General features: G+C 42.1%; 1 protein-coding gene across 1 annotated transcript in view; it reads left to right on the top strand.

Annotated features, from left to right (window-relative positions):
• Positions 1 to 3,012: 3,012 nt before the first annotated feature.
• The window catches only part of cacna1db (calcium channel, voltage-dependent, L type, alpha 1D subunit, b), a gene marked incomplete at both ends in the record, with an annotated part of 127,180 nt that continues 108,564 nt past the window's right edge, over positions 3,013 to 21,628 (top strand). The window contains 1 exon segment of the mRNA XM_084333553.1: positions 3,013 to 3,115. Coding sequence (XP_084189679.1) covers positions 3,013 to 3,115 — 103 coding nt within the window.

Below are 21,628 nucleotides of genomic sequence, written 5' to 3'. Positions count from 1 at the left end.
CTCCACACTGCATCTATTTCTCTGGTCCGTCCACGCGCCGCCGGAGCTGGGTCAGGTTGGGGGTCTGGATGTCCTTCAACAGCAGCCCCCACTTCACTCCAACAGTTGCCTCCATCTCCACCACTTCCTTCTGACGTGGAACGATTAAACAAATCTCCTTGAGAGCGCATCCATGTCTAACAATAAGGGCTTCAGCTGTAGCGCACAGGTCAGTGAAGCTGACGTTTCTCTTTAGAGACATGACAGAAAGAGCCTTCAGATCATTCTCATTGGAGAAATCGAACCACTTCTCGAGGTAGACGATGGCAGACCTGTAGAACGATGTGAAGTCTGCTCTTGTCTTTGTCGCTCTCGCATCTGGGAAGTGGCAGAGAAGGACACTGGTCTCTGTTCCAAAGAAGGAATCCGTGAGCCTTTGCTGGAGTTTTCCACGCAGGGTAGAGAGGATGGGGTAGACCTCGCATACAGTCACGTCATCCCCCAAAACCAATAACCAATAGCCAATAACAGCTTGCATATATAGTACCTGGCGCAAGCTGTTTATTGCCGCGCAACTTGAGCGACCGGAAATAAACAGCTTGCGCCAGGTACTACATGCGCTTGTGCTGGTTAGACTATAGGCTATGTTACACAATGTTACGTATGTAGTACTTGCGGTGCGTGCATTAGTGCATGTTTTGGGGATTAATGAGAGGACAAAAACAATAATTATTAATAATAATAATAATAATAATAATAATAATAATAATAATAATAATAATAATAATAATAATAATAATAATAATAATAATAATAATAATAATAATAATAATAATAATAATAATAATAATAATTGTTTATTGAATTGCGGGACACTTATTGAAATGCGGGACATTGGTCTTCTCTTGCGGCATGCAGGACAGAGGGCTGAAATGCGGGACTGTCCCGCACAAATCGGGACGTTTGGTCACCCTAGTTAACACAGAAGCTAACAGTGAAACCCCACCGGCATGGTTTCTTGGTGAACTGGAAAATGCATTAGACAGAATTCAAACCATGTTGGAACTCAAGTTGAACTCTTTAACTGTCTCGGTGGAAAGACTTATCAGTGACAACCGGGTGCTAGGGCACCGTGTTAGGGAGATTGAAGAAGTGCAGGCTAGCTATGGTCATAGTCTCAACTCCCTACACCAAGACCTCAGTGACCATAAAAAAATTACAGAGGAAGAAATCAGCGGTCTGAAAGAAAAGCTTGACGATTTGGAAAACAGAGCGAGGAGACGGAACCTAAGACTGGTGGGCTTCCCGGAAGGTGTGGACGGTAAAAACGCTATCGCTTTGCTACAAGTATGGCTCCCGAAAATACTAGACCTAGACACTCTGCAATCCATTGAGATCGAACTTACCGTACACTCCAACGCTGACCCGATGAAGGCAGCCTCCCTCGAGCCATAGTGATCCACCTACTCCGTTTTACTGATGTGACCAGAATCCTTGACGCTGCATGGGGAAAGAAATCACTTACATATGGTAACTCTACTATCGTGATCTTCAGGGATGTGTCCACAGTCCTCTAAAAAAAATTAAGGCCTCCATGCCGGAAAGAAAAAGCTACACAAGAGGAACGTCTCCTTCAGGCTACTCCACCCCACCAGCCTGAGCCTGGACCTCCCGGAGGGCAGACGCACCTTTACTTCACCGGTGTTGGCAGATAACTGTTATAATTAGGTGTGGTGAGGGAAGGAGAGGAGAACCCAGTATGTGGACAGGAATGGAAGGAGGCAGAGACGGCAGGATAAGTACATTTAACAGACTTTACTAAGTACAACAGCACGTTACAAAAGAACATAAACGGTGCAGCCGAGCTGGCACTAATAACAACGAACTGTGAACACGAACATAAAAGGCAACAAAACGGAACACTAACAACACTTACTTAGACAGAACAACAACAGTGCAAGACAACGTAGACAGGAACAAGGGGTAACCGGAGGTAATGACGCCACAAGGAAGTAAGGACAGAACACACTTAAGTAAGTACACAGACTAATTATGATGAGCAACACCTAGCAGGCCAGGCCAAAACACAGAATCAAATAAACACCAAACTAGACACAAAAGCATTATCACAATAACACAACCAGACAGGAGGACAACATCACACAAGGGAAGGGAAAACCAACGACAACAAGCATAATGAAATCACATTAATCATACTAATCATACTTGACAACACAGATATAATAATGGCCTGCACCATCTGATGGTGCCCGCTAGAGGGCGGCAGGAGACTACTGTTCATCTTGTCCTCACAGCCCCAGACAGGACTTAGTCTGGGACTGTTACAGAGACATATCTGAGTAAACACCACCCGACTATGCTAACGTGATCCTGTGGCACCTACCAGGCAATATGCGTCATATTCCAATTGCTTTTCAAACTGATACCCACCATGTTTTATGTGATATTGTTGGCAACATTGGACTTGAGATGTTTAACCCTCACGGGACACTTTGATGTGAGTCATAATATAATTTATACAATTTATAATGAGGCTCAGTAGTGTGTGTGGCCTCCACGTGCCTGTATGCACTCACTAAAACGTCTGGGCATGCTCCTGATGAGACGACGGATGTTCTCCTGAGGGATCTCTTGCCAGACCTGGATCAGGGCATCAATCAACTTCTGGACAGTCTGTGGTGCGACGTGGCGTCGGTGGATGGAACGAGACATGATGTCCCAGAGGTGCTCGATTGGATTCAGGTCTGGGGAACGGGCAGGCCAGTCCATAGCATCAATGACTTCATCACGCAGGAACTGCTGACACACTCCATCCACATGGGGCAGAGCATTGTCATGCATGAGAAGGAACCCAGGGCCCACTGCACCAGCATATGGTCTGACAATGGGTCTGAGGATCTCATCCCGGTACCTAATGGCATTCATGGTACCTCTGGCTAGCACATAGATGTCTGTGCTGCCCTCCAAGGATATGCCTCCCCAGACCATCACTGACCCACCGCCAAACCGGTCATGCTGGAGGATGTTGCAGGCAGCACAGTGTTGGGCTGTGAGCACAGGCCCAACTTGTGGATGTCGGGCCCTCATACCACCCGCATGGAGTCTGCTTCTCACAGTTTGAGTAGAAACATGCACATTAGTGGCCTGCTGGAGGTGGTTTGGTAGGGGTCTGGCTGTGCTCCACCTGTTCCTCCTTGCACAAAGGACCAGATAGCGGTCCTGATGCTGGGTTGTTGTCCTTACTCAGTTTGAGTAAAATGTACTCAGTTTAAGTAAAATTTACTCTGCGAAATTTACTGTGTACGGCCCCCTCCACGTCTCCTGGTGTACTGGCCTGTCTCCTGGTATCTCCTCCATGCTCTTGACACTGTGCTGGGAGACACAGCAAACCTTCTTGCCACAGCGCGCATTGATGTGCCATCCTGGATGAGCTGCACTATCTGAGCAACTTCTGTGGGTTGCAGACATCGCCTCATATTGGTGAGGGCACTGGCAAAATGCTAAAGTAACCACAAATCTGCCAGAAAGAAAGGATGAGGACAGGGAAATGGTATGTGGCCACCACCTGCAGAACCATTCCTTTATAGCGGTTGTCTTGCAAATTGCCTTTCATTTCCACCTGTTGTCTGTCCCATTTGCACAACAGCAGGTGCAATTGATTCACAATCAGTGTTGCTTCCTAACTGGACAGGTTGATATCCCAGAAGTGTGATTGACTTGGAGTTACATTAATGATTATGTGTTCCCTTTATTTTTTTGAGCAGTGTTATTTTTTATTGGAAGGGGGGGGGGGGGGGGGGGGGGGTTAGGGGAAATGGGAGGGTTTCAGACAGGACGTTTTTTGTTAATTTGCTTATAATGTTTACACATCTAGGTATTGTATACTATGTTCTCAGTTATCCCAGTGACATACTAACCAGCTATACCAACCACATGGGTGTATGACATATTCGTTTTTGAGTTGTAAACATTAATGGTCTTAACCTCTTAAGCCCTAGCCCTATTTTCTGAAAATCCACCTAAAATACATACCTAAGTAAATGGAAGATTGCTCCACTTCTACAAGGGCCATTTGCATGTTCTTGCTATCTAGGGACATCTATGGATCTCATGGAATGTATTCCCAGTGTCAGAAATATTGTCTGTTACTAGCCTTGAGTAAATTGTAATGAACCAAAGGAGAATATACACTTTACATTCTTAATTTTTTTTTATTATATTTGACGGTGAATAACACCATGCTAAAATTGACCAGACATGAAAAGAATATAGAATATATAAGAATATAGAATATCAGGCCTATAAATTACCTTATTATAGCCAAGTCGCACATCTATGGATTGGGCCAAATCTTATCTTTCCAATGGCAGAGTTCAATTTGGATTTAGTATCACCAGGCGTGCAGCAAGAACAGTGAATGAAATCTAGTGTAAATACAGTTACTTTTTTATTATGGAAACTGCTCCGCAATTTTGAATCGGATTGCAAAGCAGATTTTGCTAAACGTTCACAGAAAGTAGATAAACGAATTGCGTTCTAATTTATGCCAATAACATTCAGTTTTGTGGTAGATAATCCTGAAAATAAGAGAAATAAAAAAATGTATCCACAAGTCATTTGATTGACAGGAGCTGGCTTGAGCTGGGTAGTGTTGTTTTTCGAAATTCCAACACTCATTGAGAGATCTGAGTCTCCTCTCCTCATATTCAGATTCAGATTCAGAGTTTTATTTGCCACATGGAAACAATACAATCATTCATACAAAATCATAAATACCATACCATGGGCAAAAGGAGCAGGAAGAAGAATAAATCGTATAGTTACCTGCCCCTTATTCCTATACTAAACAAGTATTACTTGATGGTCGGCGTACAACCTAATTTACACAAAATAATAATTTATACCATATACAAAGAAACAAACAATCCACAGTTTAAACAAGAAAAGATTTAATGATAATAATAATAATAATAATAATAATAATAATAATAATAATAATAATAATAATAATAATAATAATAATAATAATAATAATAATAATAATAATAATAATAATAATAACTAGACAATTCCGCGCGGGGGAAATTGTGAAAGTGTGGGTGACGCCTGTGCACCGCCGGCCAACGGGGGAGAGGGTCTCTCGTGAGTCTCTATGACAAACGGTTCAAAGGATACAAAAAGGGGGCGCGGCCTAATGATCGGGGGAGTGGTCAACATAGACCAATCAAAGAGGATATCCCTACTGAGTGCAATGACACAACCCGCAACACTATTACACTATTACACAATATTACACTATTACACACTATTACACTATTACACACTATTACACATTATTACACTATTACACTATTACACACTATTACACACTATTACACTATTACACACTATTACACACTATTACACTATTACACACTATTACACTATTACACACTATTACACACTATTACACTATTACACACTATTACACTATTACACACTATTACACTATTACACTATTACACACTATTATACACTATTACACTATTACACACTATTACACTATTACACTATTACACACTATTACACTATTACACTATTACACAAATTACACTATTACACACTATTACACTATTACACTATTACACACTATTACACTATTACACACTATTACACTATTACACACTATTACACTATTACACACTATTACACTATTACACTATTACACTATTACACACTATAACACTATTACACTATTACACACTATTACACTATTACACACTATTACACTATTACACTATTACACACTATTACACTATTACACACTATTACACTATTACACTATTACACACTATTACACTATTACACTATTACACACTATTACACTATTACACACTATTACACTATTACACACTATTACACACTATTACACACTATTACACTATTACACACTATTACACTATTACACTATTACACACTATTACACACTATTACACACTATTACACTATTACACTATTACACACTATTACACTATTACACTATTACACACTATTACACACTATTACACTATTACACTATTACACACTATTACACTATTACACTATTACACACTATTACACTATTACACTATTACACACTATTACACTATTACACTATTGCACACTATTACACACTATTACACTATTACACACTATTACACTATTACACTATTACACACTATTACACTATTACACACTATTACACACTATTACACGATTACACACTATTACACTATTACACACTATTACACACTATTACACTATTACACACTATTACACTATTACACACTATTACACTATTACACTATTACACACTATTATACACTATTACACTATTACACACTATTACACTATTACACTATTACACACTATTACACTATTACACTATTACACAAATTACACTATTACACACTATTACACTATTACACTATTACACACTATTACACTATTACACACTATTACACTATTACACACTATTACACTATTACACACTATTACACTATTACACACTATTACACTATTACACTATTACACACTATAACACTATTACACTATTACACACTATTACACTATTACACACTATTACACTATTACACTATTACACACTATTACACTATTACACACTATTACACTATTACACTATTACACACTATTACACTATTACACTATTACACACTATTACACTATTACACACTATTACACTATTACACACTATTACACACTATTACACACTATTACACACTATTACACTATTACACTATTACACACTATTACACACTATTACACTATTACACTATTACACACTATTACACTATTACACTATTACACACTATTACACACTATTACACTATTACACTATTACACACTATTACACTATTACACTATTACACACTATTACACTATTACACTATTACACACTATTACACTATTACACTATTGCACACTATTACACACTATTACACTATTACACACTATTACACTATTACACTATTACACACTATTACACTATTACACTATTACACACTATTACACTATTACACTATTGCACACTATTACACTATTACACACTATTACACTATTACACTATTACACACTATTACACTATTACACTATTACACACTATTACACACTATTACACTATTACACTATTACACTATTACACACTATTACACTATTACACTATTGCACACTATTACACACTATTACACTATTACACACTATTACACTATTACACTATTACACACTATTACACTATTACACTATTACACACTATTACACTATTACACACTATTACACTATTACACTATTGCACACTATTACACTATTACACACTATTACACTATTACACTATTACACACTATTACACACTATTACACTATTACACACTATTACACACTATTACACACTATTACACTATTACACACTATTACACACTATTACACACTATTACACTATTACACTATTACACTATTACACACTATTACACTATTACACTGTTGCACACTATTACACACTATTACACTATTACACACTATTACACTATTACACTATTACACACTATTACACTATTACACTATTACACACTATTACACTATTACACACTATTACACTATTACACTATTGCACACTATTACACTATTACACACTATTACACTATTACACTATTACACACTATTACACACTATTACACTATTACACACTATTACACACTATTACACACTATTACACTATTACACACTATTACACACTATTACACACTATTACACTATTACACTATTACACACTATTACACACTATTACACTATTACACTATTACACACTATTACACTATTACACACTATTACACTATTACACTATTACACAATATTACACTATTACACACTATTACACTATTACACACTATTACACTATTACACACTATTACACTATTACACACTATTACACTATTACACACTATTAAACTATTACACTATTACACACTATTACACTATTACACACTATTACACTATTACACACTATTACACACTATTACACTATTACACACTATTACACACTATTACACTATTACACACTATTACACACTATTACACTATTACACACTATTACACTATTACACGATTACACAATATTACACTATTACACACTATTACACTATTACACTATTACACTATTACACACTATTACACTATTACACTATTACACACTATTACACTATTACACACTATTACACTATTACACACTATTACACTATTACACACTATTACACACTATTACACTATTACACTATTACACACTATTACACACTATTACACACTATTACACTATTACACACTATTACACTATTACACTATTACACTATTACACACTATTACACTATTACACTATTACACACTATTACACTATTACACTATTGCACACTATTACACACTATTACACTATTACACACTATTACACTATTACACTATTACACACTATTACACTATTACACTATTACACACTATTACACTATTACACTATTGCACACTATTACACTATTACACACTATTACACTATTACACTATTACACACTATTACACACTATTACACTATTACACACTATTACACACTATTACACTATTACACACTATTACACACTATTACACTATTACACACTATTACACTATTACACTATTACACACTATTACACTATTACACACTATTACACTATTACACTATTACACTATTACACACTATTACACTATTACACTATTACACTATTTCACACTATTACACTATTACACACTATTACACTATTACACACTATTACACTATTACACTATTACACACTATTACACTATTACACTATTACACACTATTACACTATTACACTATTACACACTATTACACTATTACACTATTACACACTATTACACACTATTACACTATTACACTATTACACTATTACACACTATTACACACTATTACACTATTACACTATTCACACTATTACACACTATTACACTATTACACACTATTACACTATTACACTATTACACACTATTACACTATTACACTATTCACACTATTACACTATTACACACTATTACACTATTACACTATTGCACACTATTACACTATTACACACTATTACACTATTACACTATTACACACTATTACACACTATTACACTATTACACACTATTACACACTATTACACACTATTACACTATTACACACTATTACACACTATTACACACTATTACACTATTACACTATTACACACTATTACACACTATTACACTATTACACTATTACACACTATTACACTATTACACACTATTACACTATTACACCATTACACAATATTACACTATTACACACTATTACACTATTACACACTATTACACTATTACACACTATTACACTATTACACACTATTACACTATTACACACTATTAAACTATTACACTATTACACACTATTACACTATTACACACTATTACACTATTACACACTATTACACACTATTACACTATTACACACTATTACACACTATTACACTATTACACACTATTACACACTATTACACTATTACACACTATTACACTATTACACTATTACACAATATTACACTATTACACACTATTACACTATTACACTATTACACTATTACACACTATTACACTATTACACTATTACACACTATTACACTATAACACACTATTACACTATTACACACTATTACACTATTACACACTATTACACACTATTACACTATTACACTATTACACACTATTACACTATTACACACTAGTATACACTATTACACTATTACACACTATTACACTATTACACTATTACACACTATTACTCTATTACACACTATTACACTATTACACTATTACACACTATTACACTATTAAACCGAGTACAATGGCACAATCCGCAAGTCTCTACGACAAACGGTTCAAGAGATACACTGAGGGGGTGTGGCCTAAGGGGGCGTGGTCTAAGGATCGGGGGAGTGGTCAACATCGACCAATGAAAGGTGGTCAAGATCGACCAATGGCACAATCCGCAAGTCTCTACGACAAACGGTTCAAGAGATACACTGAGGGGGTGTGGCCTAAGGGGGCGTGGTCTAAGGATCGGGGGAGTGGTCAACATCGACCAATGAAAGGTGGTCAACATGGACCAATGAAAAATGAAAGAGGATATCCCTACTGAGTACAATGACACAACCCACAAGACAGAGGGCGCTGTCAGCAATTCAGTAGTGCAACACAGTGATGGCCAATGATGGGTTAAGTGGATGATGTCATTGGCAGCTCAGCCACGAGCCACACAGCTGAACCAATCATGAGTGAGCCATGAGCCACACAGGTGAAGCAATCACTATGACTTGCATATTTTCTATCGAATGCATTTCTATGGAGGCAGATGCATGACTGCATTGTCACATTGATTAAAAGAAAACTATAAGAGATGAAGCGTTGTGACGCGCACATGAGCACTACAACGAGTAGGCGAAGGGTTGTGCGCGATATTGTGACATTCGTGCGATATTGTGGCACTCCTTCGGCGATCGGAACAGAAGGCTAAAAAATAGTGTGAAAAATGTGATTTCTAGAGTGCGATTGCATGGCGGTCAATGGGGAGGAGAACCTTCAAACAAATGGTCGTCAGTTGAGATAGAAATGTCCAATTCCATTTATTTTTCTTTTGTGAGCGGGTTGACAGCCGTGTCATCGTTTTGATGTGTTTGTTTTATTTCTACGTCTATAATTGAGATCACACTCGCAATTCATCCAAGGTAGGGGGAAAAAGATTATTTCAGCTGCTACACTCTAAATTGCAATGCATTCCCAATGGGACAGAAATTTTACCGTTTAAAGTCGATTCGTAGCCAGACGGTGCAGTGAAACTTTACGAGTTCGAATAGCACATCGAGTTGGAGCAAGCCGGTCGTTTTGATACCTTTCACGTGTATGGGGCGCGAACGCTCTGGCACGAGTGTGTTGGCAAAATCGGTGGAATAAAGAATAATAATAAAAAGAGAACGCTCTGGCACGAGTGTGTTGGCAAAATCGGTGGAATAAAGAATAATAATAAAAAGAGTATGGATATGTATAGTGTGGGTGGCAACCTGGCTTCGCCAGGTCACCCACACTAATAATAATAATAATAATAATAATAATAATAATAATTGTAACTGAGGGGTACAATTCCCTGACTGTATTGTTAGATATGGTATTATTAAACCACTACCTCTTGTACTTTAACTTCTGGCCATCCAGTACATGATATAAATATGATGAACACTTTCCCACCTGATGAAACGAAGTCCACACAAATGTACAAATCGAATATTTAATATAGCAAAAGGTATATACAACGTTCACTTGTTTACACTTATGATTTGAAATGCACTTGTATGGCAAAGGAGTATTCGTAGGTAAATCAACATTGAATGTCCAATCTCTGGTTACGCAGGGAGTAAGTATACAACCTGGTTCTCTAGGAAACTATAGCGATGGTATTTAAATGATTATAGCTGGATACACTAAGGGGGGGGGGGGGGTCCCGCTGGTTGTAAGACAGTAGGAGGGGGGGGTTAGAGAAGCCGCTGGCGGTATCCCATCTGGCCGACGATTTCTTGGGAGAATTCAAAGTCTTGAACACGGTGCCCACAGAACCTCGGTCCGCAGACGAATACAGCTGGACCCTCTGGTGGACGGTAGCTGCCGGTCCACGACGGAGAGACGTGAGGCGACCTCACTGGTGTAGAGCGCCGTCTCACCTGGAGTCCTCTCCGGGGGGTAGTTCCAACACTCCGCAGTGTTGGCCGTTATCCATGGAATAATCAAAGCACCCAAAGCATAATCCAAGCCGTGGAAGGCTCGCCGTCGTCCGGGTAGAGTAATCCAATGTACAGGTCCAGTCGCCCTGGCCCGGAGCTCCTCGGATGCAAGCACCACTAGTGGTCTGCCCAGCCTGGTTAAGCGTCCAGATAACGTCAGGAACGATGGGGGTACTTTATAACTCTAACCGAACGATGCACCATACATAAATAGACTATTATTAGCTTAATAGAATACGTCCAACTCGACGGTATAGTGCCAAACTATGACTATTCAACTATTAATCCACACGATATCTCAATGCCTATTCTGAGGCCAAGTAGGCCTTACTGCACCACACGTGCGTCGTGGGTGAGGCTTCGCGTCTGTTACTCTGTTGGAGGGTAAAGAACTGGACTAAAAGAAAGTTCTACTTTACTTGCGCCATATATATATATGCGCTGTGAACAAATAGTACCATTCGTATTTCGCCAGACGTATTCCTACGCGGAACCGGGGCTTGCCACGACATGTTGGGCGGCACGATTGAACTTGAACCTAGGGGGTATGGCTGCTGGCGCCAGGTTCTCGTCCAATGGTAGAATGAAACTATTATGGGCTGTTTAGTAGACTAAAGGGATATTCAGTGCATATTGTACAAGGAATATACAGGGGATATCAAACGATATACAAATACTATTTAAATATATATATATAAATAAATATATATATATTCGGTTTAATCTGATCCTTCACAACAGCCGCCCCCTAATTAGTCCCACCTAATTAGCTAAGCAGAGACAGATTAACCGCACTGTCTACCACTCAAGGTCCGCTGTAAGGGTCAGTCAACTCACAAAGTCATGGGGTCATGGTCATCATCGATAGTATCTGGGAGTCGGGGCAGTTCTATTAGCCTCGCCACGGGTCGTGTGTAAGTGCGCCCTTGGACGAGTACTTCAGCTGCTCGGACCTTGCCATCGGCACCGGTGATCACTTTGCTTACGCGGCCAGCCGGCCACATAGCTCTGGGTAGTGACTGGTCAATAATCATGACGACTGTTCCTTCTGTCAAATTGTCTCTCTCTTTTACCCACTTCTGGCGGGTCTGTAGAGACGGTAGGTAGTAGGAAGCTGCTCCAAAACTTGTCAGCTAGTACTTGACTGTACCTCCACATTCTTCGGCCGTTCGCTTCTTCAGGCCTGTACATTGTCTGGGGTAGCGCGGGGTCCAGCCGCCCCATTAAGAGTGTGTTGGGGGTGACTGGGTCGACATCTGCTACATCACTGGAGACGTAACCGAGGGGCTTTGAGTTCAATACTCCCTCGATCTCCGTGAGGACTGTCATTAGGACTTCCTCCGCCACAGTCTGGGCCCCAAGCACGGCGTACAGGGCTGTCTTTATGGAACGTACTTCTCGTTCCCAGGTTCCACCGAAGTGGGGTGCGTTCGGGGGATTAAACTGGAAGTCAATCTGGGATGGAGCGAGGTGGGTCTTAAGTTCTGGGCCCATAGCTTGGAAGCTCTCTCTCAGCTCTCTTTCTCCGCCTTTGAAGTTGGTCCCGTGATCAGACAACAATGTAGACGGTTTTCCTTTCCGTGATGTGAATCTTTGGAAGGCCATAAGGAATGAGTCTGTGCTCATGGTCGGAAGGAGCTCGATATGTATCGCTCTGGTGGTCATGCATTTGAATACAATACCCCACCGCTTCTCGGTTCCTCTTCCTCTCTTTATATACAACGGGCCAAAGCAGTCCATGCCTGTGGAGTGGAATGGCTTGTCGCCGAGTCGGAGGCGACAGGGAGGTATGTCAGCCATCCGTGGTATGCTGGGCTGCGCGCGCCACTTACGGCAGTCTAGACAGGTTCACTGGAAGCGCCGCACTGCTTCTCTCCCTTGCAGTATCCAATAACGACGTCTGATCTCCGCGAAGACTCTCTCTGCTCCTGCGTGGTGTACATCCTCGTCGTATTTCTTTATGATCAGCTCTGTGACCTTGTGTCGGCTGTTCAAGACTATCGGGTACTTAATGTCATCCGGTAGATCGGGGGCTCTCCGCAGGCGACCACCCACTCTGATGAGATTATGGGCGTCACTCTCGGGTGCCAGGTGGAGCAGTCTGCTGTCTGATGGGACGGGCTTTCCTCCCTGTAGACAGTCTAGCTCATCGGGGAACGAGTCTCTCTGGGCTCGTTGTAGTAGAATAAGTTCTGCTTCTTCGTAGTCAGCTGCTGACATGTCAGTGGTGGACTGAATCTCTGGGTGGTGCCACAGGAATGTCCTCTGCTGCGCACTCTCTAGGGTAATGCAGTCATCTATGTTGGGGTCTGTGGAGGCGACTGTGCTCAGTCCACAGAACATAGGTTTCTTGTTCTCAGCCTCTTCGTTACTTGCTTCCCGTGGGGTGGGCGTAGGCCACTCTCCTTACGGGAGCTTGAGGAATTCTGGTCCGTCACTGTAGATGTTGCGACGGGTGAGGTCATCCAGAGACATTCCCCGGGTGATGACGTCAGCTGGGTTGTGTTTGGTGTCCACATACCGCCAGCTCGCTGCTTCTGTTAACTCTTGAATCTCGGTGACTCTGACTCCCACGAAGACTTTGTATCTGCATGAATCAGACTTGATCCATGTGAGTACTGTCGTGGAATCTGACCACAAGATTGTTCTGTGCACCGGAATGGTGAGTTCACGTTGGATTAACGTGGCTAGATGCGCTCCTGCTAGGGCTGCGCAGAGCTCTAGACGTGGGATAGATTGTTGCTTACGTGGGGCTATTCTTGAGCGGGCCAGGATGAAAGCAGTGTGTATCTTTCCTCCCTTCTCTTGGGCACGCAAGTAGGCCACCGATCCATAGGCTACTTCGGAGGCGTCGCTGAAGACGTGTAGATCAATCTCGCATGTCTCTGGCCTCACTGTGGATGGGAAGTAGCTGCGGCGTATATTGACGCCTGGGAGTGAGCGGAGTTCCGTCTCCCACTCTCTCCATGTTGAGGCAAGGTGTGCGGGTATTGGGTCGTCCCAGCCCTGGTCCTTGTCCCATAGTGCTCGTACAATCATCTTTGCCCTGGTGGTGTAGGGTAGAATACATCCCAACGGGTCATATTGTCTGGCGAGTGTTCTGTACACACTCCGTCGGGTGGTCGGTGTCGCAATGTATGACGCCGTGGATGGCTGATACATCGGCGAGCGTTGGGGGAGAGGCCTCCTAGGCGAGTCTCCTCTTGCGCCTCTCTGTGGGCTGGTACCGGCAGGGTACCATGGCCCGCTGGTCCAGGTGCTATTCCTCGGGGCTGGTCGTGCGTCGTGCTCACCCGTGAATAGAGTCGGGGGTCTGTAGCGCAGCGCCGCGGGGGTATAGCCTGGGCTGTACTGGACCTCCTGGTCCGGTGGAGTGCTGTGCTGTCGTCGGGCTTGGTTCTCCTCCTCTCCCTCTTCTTCCTCTATCAGGTCTTCCAGATCCTGTAGTCGTTTGTTTAGCTTCTCCGCAGTGTATGCCGCTCCTTCCTTGTAGCTGGGTCTCGCTTGGACCGGTCTGGGAAGGGGGTCTGCGGGGGGTATAGGCTTGGTCTGTTGGTCAAGTTCAGGGTCGCTTGCTCGGTTAGGAGGCGCTGCCCTTGACTGTTGTCTCGACGAGTTCCTTGAACCCCTGGCGGAGGGAGAGGGTGTTGCCCTGGGGATCATCAGCCGCTTCATTAGCCGCGCCCGTAACTTGTCGCGCTCGGCTTGTAGTCTGTCGCGCTCAGCTTGGCGCTGGATGAGATCGATGTTGCGCTCTGCTTCTCTTTGGGCATAGTCAGCGGCGCGCTGGGCTTCGGCGGCGGCGCGCTCTGCTTCTCTTTGGGCATAGTCAGCGGCGCGCTGGGCTTCGGCGGCGGCGCGCTCTGCTTGTCTTTGGGCACCGTCAGCGACGCGCTGGGCTTCGGCGGCGGCGCGCTCTGCTTCGGCGGCGGCGCGCTCTGCTTCGGCCCGGTCTCTTACCATATTAATTTCCGTCTGAAGGCGTCTCATCTCCAGGCGTATGCGCTCTTCTTCGCTCCGTTGCTGTGCTTGGAGGCGTTCTCTTTCAATGGTAAAATGTTCGCGCTCGCTAAGCGTCTGTGCTTGGAGTCGATCGCGTTCGGTAGAGGCTGTCAGGCTGACGAGGAACGCCTGTTGTAGCATCCTCTCCGCTTCGCTGGGGGAAGGCGGTTGTGGAGGTGAGCCGCTCCTGCGTGAGCCGCTCCTGGGTGTACTCGTTGGGGAGTCCTGGAGCTCTATTTCCTCGGCGCTCTCCTCCTCTTCTTCCGTGCAGAGTTCTCTCTCTGTAGGGTTGTCTTCCTCCCGGGGCTGGTCGGGGACTACTTCTTCGGTAGTGGCGGGGGGTAAAGGCATGTCAGCTCCCTCCTGGTCCCCACCGTGAGCTTGGTCAGTTACATTAGAACCTACTAGGGCCTCTGTGGTCGGGGAAACCTGGTCGTTAAGGTCAGACATAATTTTACTTTCTACTTTTACCGCGTTTACCGTTTGTCGAAGGCTAGGTAGTTGACTGACAGTGTAATCCTCTAAGTACTGAGGTGGCTGTCGTCTGCGCCGCGGGCGTTCTAGGTTAGGAGGACCGTTTCGTGGAGTGTTCATCATAGGCCATTTCAATATTAATAACACTATATTAATATTACACTAGTTACCATCCGGCTCGAAGGACCAATTGTAACTGAGGGGTACAATTCCCTGACTGTATTGTTAGATATGGTATTATTAAACCACTACCTCTTGTACTTTAACTTCTGGCCATCCAGTACATGATATAAATATGATGAACACTTTCCCACCTGATGAAACGAAGTCCACACAAATGTACAAATCGAATATTTAATATAGCAAAAGGTATATACAACGTTCACTTGTTTACACTTATGATTTGAAATGCACTTGTATGGCAAAGGAGTATTCGTAGGTAAATCAACATTGAATGTCCAATCTCTGGTTACGCAGGGAGTAAGTATACAACCTGGTTCTCTAGGAAACTATAGCGATGGTACTTAAATGATTATAGCTGGATACACTAAGGGGGGGGGGGGGTCCCGCTGGTTGTAAGACAGTAGGAGGGGGGGGGTTAGAGAAGCCGCTGGCGGTATCCCATCTGGCCGACGATTTCTTGGGAGAATTCAAAGTCTTGAACACGGTGCCCACAGAACCTCGGTCCGCAGACGAATACAGCTGGACCCTCTGGTGGACGGTAGCTGCCGGTCCACGACGGAGAGACGTGAGGCGACCTCACTGGTGTAGAGCGCCGTCTCACCTGGAGTCCTCTCCGGGGGGTAGTTCCAACACTCCGCAGTGTTGGCCGTTATCCATGGAATAATCAAAGCACCCAAAGCATAATCCAAGCCGTGGAAGGCTCGCCGTCGTCCGGGTAGAGTAATCCAATGTACAGGTCCAGTCGCCCTGGCCCGGAGCTCCTCGGATGCAAGCACCACTAGTGGTCTGCCCAGCCTGGTTAAGCGTCCAGATAACGTCAGGAACGATGGGGGTACTGATAACTTTATAACTCTAACCGAACGATGCACCATACATAAATAGACTATTATTAGCTTAATAGAATACGTCCAACTCGACGGTATAGTGCCAAACTATGACTATTCAACTATTAATCCACACGATATCTCAATGCCTATTCTGAGGCCAAGTAGGCCTTACTGCACCACACGTGCGTCGTGGGTGAGGCTTCGCGTCTGTTACTCTGTTGGAGGGTAAAGAACTGGACTAAAAGAAAGTTCTACTTTACTTGCGCCATATATATATATGCGCTGTGAACAAATAGTACCATTCGTATTTCGCCAGACGTATTCCTACGCGGAACCGGGGCTTGCCACGACATGTTGGGCGGCACGATTGAACTTGAACCTAGGGGGTATGGCTGCTGGCGCCAGGTTCTCGTCCAATGGTAGAATGAAACTATTATGGGCTGTTTAGTAGACTAAAGGGATATTCAGTGCATATTGTACAAGGAATATACAGGGGATATCAAACGATATACAAATACTATTTAAATATATATATATAAATAAATATATATATTCGGTTTAATCTGATCCTTCACAACAATAATAATAATAATAATAATAATAATAATAATAATAATAATAATAATAATAATAATAATAATAATAATAATAATAATAATAATAATAATAATAATAATAATAATAATAATAATAATAATAATAATAATAATAATAATAATAATAATAATAATAATAATAATAATAATAATAATAATAATAATAATAAAAATAAAGAATAAAAAAAAATCTCACTATTCAGATCACATTTGACTTTCATACTGACTAAATATATTATTTTTTATAATTATTTTTGAATTGACAAACACTATTACATCCCTTAAGCTCGCTATGGAGAGAATTCCACAACTTTACACCAATAACTGAAGGACACATCTGTTTAAGTGTGGCACGTGCAAACTGATGTTTAAAATTAAATTTCCTCCTACTAAACTCACTTTCTAAATGAAAAAGATTTTGTAGTTTTTCTGGCAGTGTATTATTTCTTGCCCTAAACATAATTAACATAGTTTGAAACTTAACCATGTCTTCAAGTTTAATTATTCTAGATTTAATAAATAATGTGTTTGTGTGTTCTCGATAATTCACTTTATGTGTGATTCTTACAGCCCTCTTCTGTAGTATATATAATGGTTTTATATTGGTCCCATAAGTATTCCCCCATACTTCAACACAGTAACTGAGATAAGGTGAGATGAGTGAACAGTAGAGTGTTCTCATTGCCTCATACTCTCTAACACATCCTTTACTTTATTCATAACAAAAATTGTCTTTTATAATTTGTGCTATGTGAGATGACTACAAACAAAATGGCGGCACAAATTCAAAATGGCAGATATTCGCTAGAATATTAATGCATTTCCTAAACTGATATTTCACTAATAACACATTAACCTATTGGTAAACAAACGTATTGTTGAAAATATACACTATGACTGCTGTTTTGACAGGATTAGGGTCTTTACTCTTGGCTACATTTGAAAAAAAAACGCAACATTAATCCATACAGTCTGGAGAGATGGATTTATGACGTGATGTCATGGCTAAAGAGGTTAAAAAAGTTTAAAATCGTTTGGATATATGGTGGGAAGGGTCGTGCTCTGCACTCACAAAATGCGGGGCTTCTATTGATTCCTAGGGTTAAAAAGAAATCCGGCGGCCACAGAGCCTTTGTCTACCGCGCTCCCTACCTGTGGAACAAATTACCTGCCGTCATTAGGGGCGCCTGCTCTGTCGAAGCTTTTAAATCCCTGCTTAAAACTATCTTTTCTCTCTCTCCTTCAACCTACCCTGATCTCACCTGGTCGGGGACTGACCTTTAGATCAGTGGCGGCTTGCCACTAGGGGCGCTGGGGCGCCGCCCCCCCCCCCTGGTTGAGAGCAATGAGAGAGTAGGAGAAGAAGAACTTGTGTTTTTTTATTTTAGATATTTTGAAGGCTTGAAGCCCTAAAAATAAACTAAACATGTTTAAAATGAATAATAATTACTATTAAAATGCACAATAACGTTAATATAGCAATAAATATAGTATAAATCATTGTTTTTTGCATGCTATTCTAATCTCCTCCCCCTCGTTTGTGATTGACGTCAGTCTATAGAAACTACCTCAGAATCCGGGGCGCTAGACAAAACGCAGTGAGTAGGCGTAATCGTAATGAATCTAGTAAATACATTTTAGCCTATAAATGGTCATAAATATGATCTGGGGGGGGGTCGCGGTTTCGGGCGCTCCAAGCAAGCAGTCACGCACTCAGTGCTCACGCCTCCACACTCTGTGTGTTCACTCGTCACCAGTTGACATAGAGAAAATACTTGCCTGGCTGGTAGCTGGATGCAGCTACCAGCTACCGTTAGCTACCAGCTAACGACGGTATGGACTGTTTACTTGAGTTTATTTTTGAGTGGATTTAAAAAAAAGTGGATTATGGCTTGTTGTGGGCTGGACAGCTGAGCTGAATATCTCGCCCCATTCAACTCTTGTGATGGTAAGTAAGTCTTGTAACGATAGCTTGGATTCAACGTCATGCTGTGTGTGTGTGTGTGTGAGAGAGAGAGAGATAGAGGGGGATACTAATTAATTTTGCCGCAGGGGGGCATAATCACCCGGGACAATATAATGGTAACTTGTTTATAATGACTAGATATACATCTGTGATTATTATTGGACGGATCTGAATACGGGGAGAGAGAGAGAGAGAGAGAGAGAGAGAGAGAGAGAGAGAGAGAGAGAGAGAGAGAGAGAGAGAGAGAGAGAGAGAGAGAGAGAGAGAGAGAGAGAGAGAGAGAGAGAGAGACCTGGGCGTGCGTGTTTGTGTAGGGCTATTGGAAACGTGGCTGAATTGACTGATCATATATTGATTGACGGCAATGGTGATAGTTGTACTCTACCTACTTAAATATTCGTACCTTGTGGTTTCGCCGAAGCTCTGACGTACACAGTAGGCTACTCAGTCTGTGGTACATGTTTGCAAAATGTTTGGTATAGTGCCCCCCCCTGGAGAAGAATTCACCAGCCGCCACTGCTTTAGATTAATCTGTCTAGTTTAGTTAGGATGTCTATTTTCTCCCATGTCTGCTTTTCTGCAGACATGGGAGAACATTTTAACCTCCTTCTCTGTCTCAACCGGTCCCATGGAACAGCTTCAAACCGCCTTCTGTCTGGCCTGCAGTGCTGAACCTTCTGAGTGACTCCTCCTGCCCCCACGGGGCATACAGCCCTGAGCTATTGTCTTGTATCTCATCCTGTATCCATACGCTTGCAGTAGTTCTATCTATTACTCTATTTCACAATTTTCTTTTATACTATGATTCTACTGTCACCATGTATGCATATGCTCACTACATGTATTTATTGCTCCATCTCTGCCCACTACAAACATGGGAACTCTCTAACTCCCCCCCCCCCCCCAACCCCCCCCCCCCCCCCATCTATCTGAGTGCTTGTCTCGTAGTGCTGACCAAGGTGGTGGATGTCTCGGGGTCTTGGCCAAGATTGCAGTGGCTGTTCTACGTGCACCACCGAGGCCATGGATCAGCTTCTTACCGTCTTCTGTCTGTGATCTGTCAACGTGGTTTCATTGCTGGGTTAAGTACTTCTATTCTATTCACATAATATGCTTACTTCATATATTTATTCTATTCAAATATATGCTTACCACTTGTATCTATCGATATGTTCGGCCATCACAATCACGCGACCTGTCTAACGCCTGTCCCGTCTCCCTGTCTCCCTGTCTCCCTGCGAGTGGCTGTCCCAGAGTGATGACCGGAGTGTTGGACGTCCTGTGATGAAGACCGGGAGGATTTTTCAAGTCAAGTCAAGAGTTGTATTTGTCACGGCATACATAGACGCCTGCGCAATAGAGCACGCGAAGCAGCTGCTCTACGACTATTGAACATGGGGGGGCAAACGTCTGATTTTGCTCCCCCACTTTTTGATCATATGAAAAATATGATATACCCCCCCCTCCCATATATAAATCTAACCATAACTACGTAATTTCAATCAAATTAATAATACGCAATGACACTTAATAGCAAGTTTTTAAGTTTCCAAAGATTGCGACCCCCCCCCCCCCCCTGCTCCCCCATATGGTTTGATCCAGTGCCTCTCCAAGTCCAACCCCCAGCAGAGCAGACAGTGGCGCACGGCGCTGGCGCTGCAGGTAGGCTGAGTGTAAATATCAAAGGCCACAGAAGTGTGTAATTTGGTGGCAGGCAGGATTT

The sequence above is a fragment of the Notolepis coatsorum genome (genome assembly GCF_963971535.1).
Source record: "Notolepis coatsorum genome assembly, chromosome: 17".
NCBI classification, from domain to species: Eukaryota; Metazoa; Chordata; class Actinopteri; order Aulopiformes; family Paralepididae; genus Notolepis; species Notolepis coatsorum.
The sequence above is the reverse complement of the archived record's forward strand: the minus strand, read 5'-3'. Positions and strand labels throughout refer to the sequence as shown.